The sequence below is a fragment of the Penaeus monodon genome, chromosome 38 (assembly GCF_015228065.2).
Source record: "Penaeus monodon isolate SGIC_2016 chromosome 38, NSTDA_Pmon_1, whole genome shotgun sequence".
Classification (NCBI taxonomy): domain Eukaryota; kingdom Metazoa; phylum Arthropoda; class Malacostraca; order Decapoda; family Penaeidae; genus Penaeus; species Penaeus monodon.
In genome coordinates, this window is record NC_051423.1 from 27,612,961 (window position 1) to 27,625,460 (window position 12,500).

Genomic DNA, 12,500 nt, shown 5'->3' on the forward strand with positions numbered 1-12,500 from the left:
GCTTGCTAATTAGGCCAATAATGTTCCCGGTGTGTGTCGGAATCCGCTGAGTCTCAGGATCTCCCATAGCGATTCCCGACTGCCCCCCCCCCCCACCCCAGGCACGGACGTCAAACGTCCTTTTTGAGGTCGATGTAGATGAAAAGAACCCCACGACCAAAATCACGACGGCGTTCCACAGTTTATCGAAGCGCTAGTGTACGGTATATCGTGGACTTGCCAGGAGTAAAAATCCAGATGCTCGTGTCTCTGAGCCTCAGTAGGTGGTTGCGGAGCCGTTTCAGAAGGACGTGGGCGAGAACCTGCCTGGTTATGTGAGCAGTGTAATGCTTTTCCATGGGTGTTAATGCCAACGATCCCCTTTCCCCTTCCAGAGAGGGATGTACCCACGCCCTCAGAGTTTAGGGTGGAATGTACCAGACTGGCCAGGATGCAGTCAGGACTGTATGCAGTCCCGAGCCATAGGTCACCCCAGCCTTTAGCAGTTTCAAACAGGATATCACATATGGCATGCAGGTTTCCCACTCTTCAGTGGAAAATCGCCACCTAACCTTCTGTAAAGTAGGAGGTTCCCACTGATGGGTGAGTACGGTGCAGGCACTGAGACATCGCTTGCATCCAAGCTAACTGTTGGGGGTTACCGGTACAATGTTCAAAATACTCAGCCCAACGTTCACGAAAACCCCAACGTGATTGAGATGATGCCGATTCCACGCGATCGGACCCTGGTTCCATCTGTGAGGGGGCTAAGGGCCCCACACACGATATAAATTTTTCGTCAATTAATTGATATCAATTTATGACGTCAATGAATTGAGGAAAATCACTGTGACAACCCCGGTCATTGATTTTACTTCAATTTTCAGTTGGTCATAATTTCGAGATGAAAGCATCTGTGGCTCAGATTTTTAACTCCCTTTCCCACTTTGCGCAATCAGCTCGGAAATTCAGGCGAAGGGTATTATCTTTGCTTTTTCATCTCCAAGTGTAGCATTTGGATGTTCTTGTATTTTCAATACAATATTTTATATGCGTCAGCCTTTTATGCCGGTGACTGTACTCGTCGCGATTCTATTTCCACAAGGCCGGTAAGGATCTATAAACGCGTATATCTCCATCATCATTTACGCTCACTTTTTCTTTCAGCCATATTACGATGAAGACTCCCTTTCACTGCCTGCAAGGGAAAACACAAATTATGACAATATATGTGACGTTTGCCACACACGCTCAATCTTTATTAGAAGACCCATCCAATAAATATCAAAGGAGTTTGATCTCCTCAATGAGAATTGATCAATGAAAATGGTTTCAATTAAATAGATATCAATGTCCCCCCACACACGGTCAGTTTTCCATCAATTCATGAAGTCAATAAATGATTCAATTAATTGACAAAAAAGTTGATGTGTGTGGGGCCTGTACCAGTTTCTAAATATATATATATATAGATAGTGCCGTAGACAGGGTATACAGTATATATAATATATATATAATATAATAATAGTATAATATACATAATCAATATAATATATATATTATATATATATAATAGATATATTATACTATATATACTATATAATTACATATATATATAGCATATATATACGATTATATATATAGATAATATATATGTGTGGGCCGGGGGTGTGTATGGGTGTGGTGTGTGTGTGTGTGGGGTGTAGTATATATATTATATAATATATATATATATATATATCTATGATATAGATATAATCCCATATATATACATAGATGAAGATACAGCTAGTATATATAGTAGATATATTATATATATTAGTAGATAATATATGTAATGTTATTATAATAATAGACATCACAAACCCACCCACACACACACCACACACACAGATATATCATATATTAGAGTAAGAGAATGATAGATATATATATATAGATAGTATATATATATAGATATATATATATGAGAAGGTATACTATATATATAGATAATATGAATAAATATTAATATATATATATAATACACAATATATTATATATAAGATAGATATAATATATATATTATAAGATTGTATCGATATATATATAGATAAATGTATAGATTATATATCTATATATATATATATATATTATATATATTTATATGGTGTGTGTGTGTTGGTGTGTGGGTGTTAATAATATTTTATATATATATAGATTATAATATATATTATAATGTATATATTATAATATTATTAATATATATAATGATATATATATATATTATATGTATAATATATATAATTATATATATATAATATCTCTATGTGTGTGTGGTGTGGGTGTGGGGGTGTGGTGTGTGTGGTGGGTGTGGTTTGTGGTTTGGTGTTTGTGTGTGTGGTGGTGTGTGTTTGTTGTGTGATATAAGAATATATATATCTATAATATACATAATATATATCATATCTATATATATATACATAATGTATAGACATCATATATATATCTATAGTATATTATAGATATATATATATATATATATCATATAACTATTATATAGTATAATATATGTGTGGTGTGTTGGTCATGTGTGTTGGTGGGTGTGGTGTGGTGTGTATGTATATATACATATATGTCTAGGATTATACATATACATATGTCGTGTGTGTGTTGTATGTGGTGTGGGGTGTGTGTGTGTGTGTGGTGTTGTGTGTGTGTGTTGTTGTGTGTGTGTGTGGTGTGTTGTGGTGGTGTGTGTGTGTGTTGTGGGTGTGTGGGTGTGGGTGTGCGTGGGTAGTTCTACGACTTTGTGAATATTTGGTGATAGCACAACCACAAGTTAGAAATGTTTCATTCTTACAGTCGCAAAGTGAGTGTCTCTCAAATATATAATATAGTTTTGAAATTGTATAAATTCAAAATATTCAAACACGTGTCAAATCTAAAAATTTTAGGTTCAGGTCTGCATAGCTCTCGACAGAAGCATATCGTAATATAACTTCGAAACGTTCGTATGTGTAACATAATAATATTCATTATTTTAGAATTTTAAATAAAATAAACATTAATTATAATCCGTCTTGCGTTTTCCCGATGGAGTTGATATTTTTGCTGAGGTTGTCGAAGAACAAACACGGCACAGGCTGTTTGCTGAGGCCGCAGAAAGAAGCTGTCTCTCATTTTCTCAAGGTTTTAACGAAAAAAAAAAGACCTCAAAATGAGTCGGCAGCAAGTTCGATGAGATGTAATTTTTGGGGGGGATTTTTATAGGTAAGATTAATGCTTCTAAGGTTTTTTGAATGGTCTAGAATAGTGCGAAAAAAATAGCGGAACACCCGTAATGTTTTTTAGTTGTCGCAAAATGCTTTGCCTGCATCAAAATTCACATTGCATGTTGTAAAAAATTATTTCCCAATGTCAGCCTCGGAATGTCGATAGAATCCAAGGTAAGTAGATCAGGAATTATTGAGTGTACATAATTTTCGCAGAAAAATTCATCCACAGTGTGTTTGTATTTTCATGGTTATAGCAGACCGGGAGCAGCTAGGAATTGGTGTCATTGTCAAGAATATTTTTCACTGATATCTTATGCCGGTCCTATACGATCAGCCATTTTTGTCTTTACTAATAGATATTTAAAATCTACTCTCAAGCATCCAGCCGTGCAGTTAAGTATACTATTTATGTTTCCTTATTCATGGGATAATAAACATGACCAGTTTTTGCTTCCTTCACAGGATGCAAATGAAAAATATTTGTAACGTATGTATGAAGGTGCCTCGGAAAATAAGGTGCCATATTACTCCAGCTTATACCTGGGAATCGATAGCCTCACGTAGGAAACATGATACGTAGTACTAATCAACCGGGGCTATACCCACAGACCCAATACCCGACCACTGTATCTGTGTCCCTCTACCCAGTGCCGTCGGACTTATGCTGTTGCATGGCTATTAGTCAGAAATGTTTTTTTTTTTTTTTGACGGTATTTCTTATGCAGTGGTGCAGATTATCTCGTTGTCTTTATAACAGGAATTTTGACCTCCTCCCGTATTAATAACATCACATTAGATTTTCTCTATTTACTGCTATCAATAGGTGGTTTATACCAGATATGTGAGCGCCAACGGTACTGAAGTCAAATTTAAACAAGAAAAATATTGTATAAGGTTGAAGGTGTCTTATTTTGTATAAGATCTTCAAGGGAAAAAGTCAGTGTTCAATGTGTTTTAAAACAGTATGTGGGATTGTGAAAACACAATTTTTCAATTAGGGATTGTTGTACAAATCAAAATTAAAGATATGAACATAGAAGAGAGAAAATCATTGATTCTTTCACTAAGACTTTTCTCATCATTTTTAAAGATGTAAGGATTTATTAAAGCTCATTCTGACTGCATTAACTCAATCTACAGAGCAATCTGTCAGATAGCTCATGGATTACTCGATCTTTGAAAAAATAATAATTTGGTAATATCAATACCGCTTTTCCCGGTTATTATTAAGGCAATTCATTTTTTTTTTTCATTACTATACTGTTTAGTATGTTAATGGCAGTTATACAATGGCGTAAATAATACTCCTTATATGTACTGCTTTTGACAGTCCTTGATCATAGCACCAGAGAGGGTTGTTTCAGTAATTTCATGATTATAGCCGTTTTTAAAACAAAAATAGTGGCTTCTTTGAGAAGAAATAGACATAGAAACCATCACGGTTTGATAATTAAGAACCCATAAGTGGTCTCACATAAGATGTATGTAGTTTCAGAAGGCTAATTTGACAAATAGAAGCAAATTCTCTTAACTCACGTATCCACACTGAGTTTCTCATTAGATGTAGCAAAATTGTATCCACCCTTCTATCTGGTTTGTGCTAACCGGTGGTCAGAGGGTAGTGGAGGCAACCTGGCTAGGGACATGTAGGTGGGTGTTTTTGTGGTTCTGATGGATTGCACCAAATACCATAGGGGCCAGACGTTAGTCCCCCCTGGGAACGGAATATTATGGTGAAAGCTATTGTATAAAATATTACCTGGTCGAAGGGCACAAAGGGCTTTATGTGTGTGAAGCTTTGTAGAGTTACTGAAAGATTGGTGGGTGTGAGCCCTATAGAGTTTTCTGAAATGGTGGTAATGTGGCCTGTAGACTTTAAGTGATGGCCAGGACCACTGCCTTGGACAGTTTTATTTTAGGAATTTTTTTTGTGAGCCGACACATTTTTCTTCAATATTATAATTTTGTTTCTAGCCTGTTTTTGTAACAACACTATTTCCTGATATTACTTCATGCCCTCCATTGCTATCGAGCCTATCATATCAATCGGTTGTGTTTGCAAATGTTGAACTGATCAGCAGAATTTCTTCTCATACATGAGAATGAATCTGGATGATATATAGATATGATTTGTAGCAAAGTCCAATTCGTCAAAAATTACTTTTGTTTGTTGTTCAGTGTTACAAGCAGAGTTGCCCTTACCATACAGCACATATGAAACTGAAATTAAATCTTCATATCTGTCCAAGCAACCTCCAGAGTCCATGATAAAGTGTTTAGTTTCAGAACATCTATAAATTTATTGGAATCAGAAGCACAATATTATGAAGATATTTAAGACTATATGTTAACAATGCTACCAGCCACATCTCCTCATCGTTGGCTTTCCGAACTGTAGCAATAGCCTTTTACAGTCAAATATTAGCAAATATTAGCCACAACATTTGGATGTTGAAGTTTTTGTAGATTTGCTGGGCAGTTTAGCATAGAAAAAGACGTCCTTATTTTTGTACTTGCAGTTATTGTGCAATATATGAAGTGCCTGGAAACATTATATGAAATTATAGGAGAGGCTTTAGTTTAAAATGAGGAAAATAAAAGAGTAAGGCGGTTAGGATGATGGTTTATCAACCATTTCCTCTTCTTTACAATTACAAAAATCAGTCTAAAATAAAGGAGTAAAGGCTATCGTGCTCCTACATTTTGATCCTGATCTCTTAATCAAATTGCCACATAAACCATTGGTGGGAAAGATGTGTACTGATGTGGTACCTGCTAACCTTGTTTCCTCAAAAGAAGGATACAGGCAAAGTCCATCTTCTAATTACCATTTTAGAAATGGAGCAAACAAAAAATCACGACGGAGCTGTCTCTCACAGTTAAGACTCTGTGATTATGAGCCTACATATCTACTTTCATTTTAATAGCTGGGACATATCTATTAATTTAAAGTTCCCATTCTCTAACATAAAATACATTTTCTGCTCTAAGGATGAATGGGAATGTGAGGACGTAAATGTGAACTGATGAAAAGTAAACTTGAGAGAAGACGCAACATATGAGATTCTATTATGATATCAAACAGACACAACCCTGGAGCTAGCTTGCTACCCAAGTTCAAAAGAAATAGCAATCCAACAATAAATTCGAACTTTCTGATCACATGTTTCTTTATTTAATGTAATCAGTGAAGAGTAATTACAAAATTATCAAATGTCAACAGAGAAGAGAAATATTATTAGACATATATTACTCAATTTAAGCAAAATATCAACCACATGATATTGATATGATAAACTGTGCTGCCCTTTGTGTGATTGAACCCCTGAATTGTTATCTGAGGAACACTCAAATTTTTAATACTTTTGTTACCTAGTGTAAAATACCTAAATTATTAAATGCCAAAATGTGGGGCATTGTGCTTGAAAGACAGATGAGCTGGTGGCAAAAGAGGTGAAACCGTCAATGCAAAAGGACAACCGTGCTTTACTGCCTCAGCCAAAAATTTTACCACCTGTAATTGAGTGGCATTTTTATTTTTTTTATGAAGGCATTTTAGTTATTTTGTCTTCATTATGCCTTTTCAGAAGGTTTTACCCCACGACTTACCTGCGTCAACTTGATTTTCATCCCCACAATCAGGACTATCATGATCACTTGTCTATCAGCAGGATCTATATTTCTCAGAGAAACGTAGGGAAATAGGCACCATTTAGTCTCAGACTGAATTACCAAGACAATGTTACATGAAATGACTGTTATCATTTTTTTTTTTTCTTCCTTATTAAAAAGTCCCTACCAAAACAGGTTCAGCCATATATTATATTCTCTAATAAAATTTGGTAAAAAAGGGTCTTATATGTATTAGGTGTTGCTTTAGCGTTGTTGCTTATATGGAAGGATGTCTTAAGATTGTTTTTTCTACATATTCTTTTTCTTATTGCCTTTCTTCACAGCACGACTCCGGTTCGTGGACCGGAAAAGACGGAGGGCAGATGCTGTTGAAATCGAAGACGACTAGAATCCTAATTCTTCGTTGTGGGAGAGAAGGTCATTGAGAGTAGTTGTAGGTAACGTTGTGGGTATGGTGTGGGGGTTGGAGGTTTTGATGTGGTGATTGTAAATTCTTCAGTGGGTAGGAATTACGGAATAACAGTATGGATATAGATCAACATTCAGCAGCATCGTGAGTACCTGACTAGAGCAGAAATTCAGAAACATCTATTGATGACTGTCAGTCTCAGATTTCCACCATTAATTTTCTCTGTCTGCTATTGGGAAGCGTTTGGCCAGCCTGATTACCCATTAGAAATCATCATATTAGAGAGTCAAGTAAAAAAAGAATGGATTATTTGATGTATCGTTGCACTGATAATATACAAAAGGGTTATCACACGTGAAAAACATTAAAATAAATTATTAGGTGATATATTTTTTCTTCTTAACGAAGCCCTCGACAGTGCTTAAAAGTCAATAGTAGTGTAGCTAGTGTTTGTATGATATGCAGCCAAGTACATTGACCAAATTTTAAGTGGACAGTTGTAAATTGGTGTGTTAGTTATAAAGTGTGTGTGTGAATAAAGTGATTTCTCGTTTGGATGTTGGATCTATCATTATTGTAAGTGTAGATATATGAGATTATAATAAAAATTGTCTAGAAGACCTTGTCATCCTGTGTAAATTTTTCTCACCTGTAACTGTTTACAGAGTACTCTCCTTGGAAGCAATATTGAGGGTCTAGCAAGTGTCTATAGAGCAGACATAGTAACAATTACAAGAGCACGATTCTAAAGATCCTGAGGAAGTGCTGTAAAGATTGCCAGAAAAAGACCACCATCTATACAACTCCGTTGGACCTCTCACTGCAAAAAACTAAACTTTGTTTGGGAGGGTAGATATCATCAGATCATGGTTATTTACATTTAGCCTTAAAATTTTTGGTATAGATATGCTACGGCTTATTGTTGCTATGTGCTTCTGAAAACTAACCTGATGGTCGTTTTCTGATGATCATTAATAGTAACATCAGGTATCTCTTTATGGCTCGGAGACAAAACATTTGATAATATTAACTCTCATCAGTTGTTGACATTGATTGGCACGGAAACTGAAGGAAGCACTTAAAAGCTTGTATATGGGAAGACGCCGCTATGTACTTAGGTTCTTGCCGATCTGGTCAACTGTCATGTGATCGCACCCAACTCATGCTGCAGCTCTCCCACCCTTTTTAGACACACAAGAGATGACAACTCACCCAGGGTAATATTCTGTGGTCTTCAGTGGTGTGGATTGACTCATGCATTGATATGACTACTTGTTGATATACAATAAACATGTATAGTGTTATTATATGGTGATGACTCATTGTACAAAGTGTAATTAGATATATACTTAACTGTCCGAGTATAGTAGAATGTAGTATAATCTGTTGTTTTTAGTGACAGCAATTACTTAAGTGGAAAATATCTTTGTCCACAGTTTCGTATTAGGGACAACATATGCTATTGCTGTACTGAGCTGATTCACTGGGTGGGGCGTGAAGCTATATGAAAAGAAGGAGGAACAGGATCTTTGAGGCGCTTGCTGAGCACATGAGAAGCTTACGTAAAGGAAGCGAAGCAGCAAGCATGTCCAGGACCTGAGGTTATGGAGGATTGGACCGTCCACTCCACAAGAGGAGTATTGACTGGTCTTTGGGCTCAGGTATGGGGTAATGGAGGATTTTTATCTTCTGTAAATTACGGCTTTTTCCTGTGTTCTTGATCTATGTCATTTTCGGTCCATTTCCTGTAAGGGGAACGTTGACTAGCTAAAATGTTTAGTTTTTAGAAATATTATTATAGTAGTAGTATGTAGAGAGTATTGTAATCGTTATTGTATTATTGTATTATTATATTGTTATATTTATAATTGTAAATCATTATTGTGTTTGTTATATTTCATATAGTATTAGATATCATATTAGTATTATTATCATTGTTGTTGTTATTATTTACTATTGGGTTGTTGTGTAAATCATTATTGTGTTTAGTTCATACACTATTAGTATTATATTGGTACTTATTTATACTTGTTGATTATTTTGTCATGTTCTGTATAATTATATTATCAGTGGAGTTTGATATCAGTCGACATGAAGCTTATACAATTTTACCAAATTTACTTCAAAGTCAATTATAAATTGCCAACATTTCTAGGGTCAGCTCTTTTTTTTTCACCGCTTTATTCGTATTTAAACAAATTTTAGCCGGAGTTCATGGTTCATCTTTATAGTTATTCATTTGCTTCATATAAACTCATTTATAAGAGGCATTGAGAAATATAAATTCATGGATATTTCACTTGTTAGTTTAAAAATTAAATTTTACCAATAACATTATATCTATAACCGTGAATGCATGTTCAAGAGACACCATTTTTCAGATCTGCAAACTGCGATCGGACATGTGGCAGGAGAAGCACATCGCAAGACCCTATGTGGCATTTGACTCCATTCTGTGTGAAGCGCTGCAGCACAACATCCCACCCCTGACACTCCCTCCACATCACACAGACAACACCTACCCCTTTCCATGGGTTGTGTTTAGGTATGGGGGTGATAATGAGATGAGACTACTTTGGACTTTCTACTGTTTTAGAGTGTGGAGTGCATTTTGTTATTTATATGCAATATTGTGTTCTTTAATGATGGTGATATGTTTTTTTTATAATATTCCTGGGAAGGGACTTGTGGGTTTAGTTATTTGAATGTCATGTGGAATGACATTGCATGTCGTGTATTCGAGTTATTTTTATGTTGTGCTCTTTCGTGAGGGTGGTAAGCTTTGTTCATAATATTCCTGGGGATAGTGTTCTTGATTATTTTTAGTCTGTTTGGATGATTGATAAAAAAAAAATTGTATTGCTCAGCAATAGACAGATGTATAGCACCATCATAGCGATCTTTATGTCTGTATATTTTCTCTATATACTTGCTATGGAAGAGGAATGCTTAAAAACCTCTGTTTGTGGGTTTGTAGTGCATGTGTTTGTTGGTGAAATATTTGACCTTCAGTAGTTTTTTGGAAGGATATCAATAGAAGCTTAGTTATGACACTTTTAGAGTGTAACTGATGCTAAATACTAATCTTCCAGGCTTTTCGACTACACTGATTGTCCTGAAGGTCCTGTCCTGCCAGGTGCTCATTCTATTGAGCGCTACCTTATTGAGGAGCACCTTCACAATATCGTCAAGGACTATCACCTAGAGAGGAAGCAATGGTTTGTACCTATGCAGAAGGAAGGAATAGAAAATGAGATGGGAAATGGGGATAAAAGCTTATTTTTTTAATATAGATAATTTTCAGTCACATTATCCATTTTCTGTGTCTGATTATCAATATATTTCTGTATTATTCTCTTCTTTTCTCTTACTACCTATATCCATTCTACCCTGCTTTTGTCCTAATCTTTTTACCTACCAGATCAGTATTGCTGTTGTTCGAATTTTTGTCTTTGTTTTGCAACTAGTCAACACCTGATACTTTTCTGATTTTTTAGAAAAAAAAAAAATACCCAACATAACACTTTTCCTTTACAGTGCTGCATTCTTGCTTGATTTTCCCCTGAAACACAACGATCCCTTCTGGAAACAGATTGTGACAGTGGTCTAGCTGACTTTGCACCCTGCTGGACCAAGATACATTGAGATCTGTTATGGCTCACTATTAATTGAGCTCTGCAAGCTACAGCCTGCAACTATGCCTCAGGTAGGTGTCCTGAGTTTGATAGTGATATATTATCATTATTGTATGATGTGTGTGAGCAAAGAAATGACGAGCAGTTATCTTTTTTATTTAGGGTAGAAGGAAATGGAGTTTTAGAATTTTGTAAAGCAAAGCTATTTTAATAAGAGAAATATGATTAGAGGAAGTAATTACCTTGGGATGAAATTATATGTTTTGTGAGTTTTATTTGTTGTCTTGTTTCAAAACTTGTAACTATCATTGTTATTTTTATAACTGCATCATTTCATAGAAAATCTTTAGTGCATAATTAATTGGCAAGATGTCACAGTAAGCACAAAATTTTTTATAAATGAAAATTACAGTTTACTTATTATTTCTCGTAATAGAACAGATATTGAAAACAACCAATATTTTCTCATAGCAAGGTAGTATGGTGTATTTATTTATGTGTATGTAAGTATTTGAAAGAAATCGGTACATATTTTTCAAATGGCTTTTTACTTTGCTTTCTTTCAGGTGCTGGCCCAAGCTGTAGAATTACTTTTTGACCGCATTGACACGATGAACGTCTGTTGCTTTGACAGGTTAGTGTATATGGTGACTTATATTTGTGTTTATTTTGATCTGTTGTGCTTTACTGATTATGTTTAATATAAAATAAGGGAGTGTAAATTATAGCATTTTCTGGTTTAAGAAAATTTTAGCATGCTAGTTTCAAAAGTTGTGACAGACTGTTTTTAGAAGATTTTTAGACTAGTTTTAGAAGTTGTCACAGACTGATTGTAGAAGTTACATGCAAACTCCAACTTTATAGCTCTATAACCTTATCATGGTTAGCACTGCAGGTCCAGATTGTTAGTATGGCTTTTCATTTTACATTTTTTATGAATAATGTGTACATTTATACACATGCACACACATATGAGTGTAATTGTGATTAATTCATCAATTGATTTATTTATTTGTTTTCAGAATGGTGAACTGGTTTTCATATCACTTAAGTAACTTCCAGTTTAAGTGGTCCTGGGATGACTGGTTGGAAGCATCTCAATTAGACCCAGCTCATCCTAGAGCTAAATTCATAATAGAAGTACTACAGAGAAGCATGAGGTGAGTTAATTGGGTTTTCACTCTTTGTTATTGGATAGACAGAATTGAATTACTGGGCAAACTTTTCACTAGTGTAGAATTTGGAGTAGAATAAATGAGAGACCCAGTTCTGTCAGGGGTGGCATGCCCACACTGTGTTTAGTTTATTAATTAATCTCTCTCTCTCTCTCTCTGTGTTGTCTCTCTCTCTCTCTCTCTGTGTCTCTCTCTCTCTCTCTGTTCTCTCTCTCTCTCTCTCTGTTCTCTATCTCTCTCTCTCTCTCTCTCTCTCTCTCTCCTCTCTCTCTCCTCTCTCTCCTCTCTCTCTCTCTCTCTCTCTCTCTCTCTCCCCTCTCTCTCCTCTCTTCTCTCTCTCTCTCTCTCTCTCTCTTCTCTCTTCTCTCTCTCTTCTCTCTCTCTCTTTCTTTCTCTCTTCTCTTCTCTTTCT

The 12,500-nt window shown here is 35.4% G+C and overlaps 1 protein-coding gene across 1 annotated transcript in view; it reads left to right on the plus strand.

Moving 5' to 3' along the window:
• LOC119596974 (nuclear cap-binding protein subunit 1-like) overlaps positions 1-12,500 on the plus strand; it is a 25,245-nt gene that overhangs the window by 6,136 nt on the left and 6,609 nt on the right. The window contains 5 exon segments of the mRNA XM_037946380.1: positions 9,660-9,823; positions 10,371-10,496; positions 10,816-10,984; positions 11,480-11,547; positions 11,936-12,073. Coding sequence (XP_037802308.1) covers positions 9,660-9,823; positions 10,371-10,496; positions 10,816-10,984; positions 11,480-11,547; positions 11,936-12,073 — 665 coding nt within the window.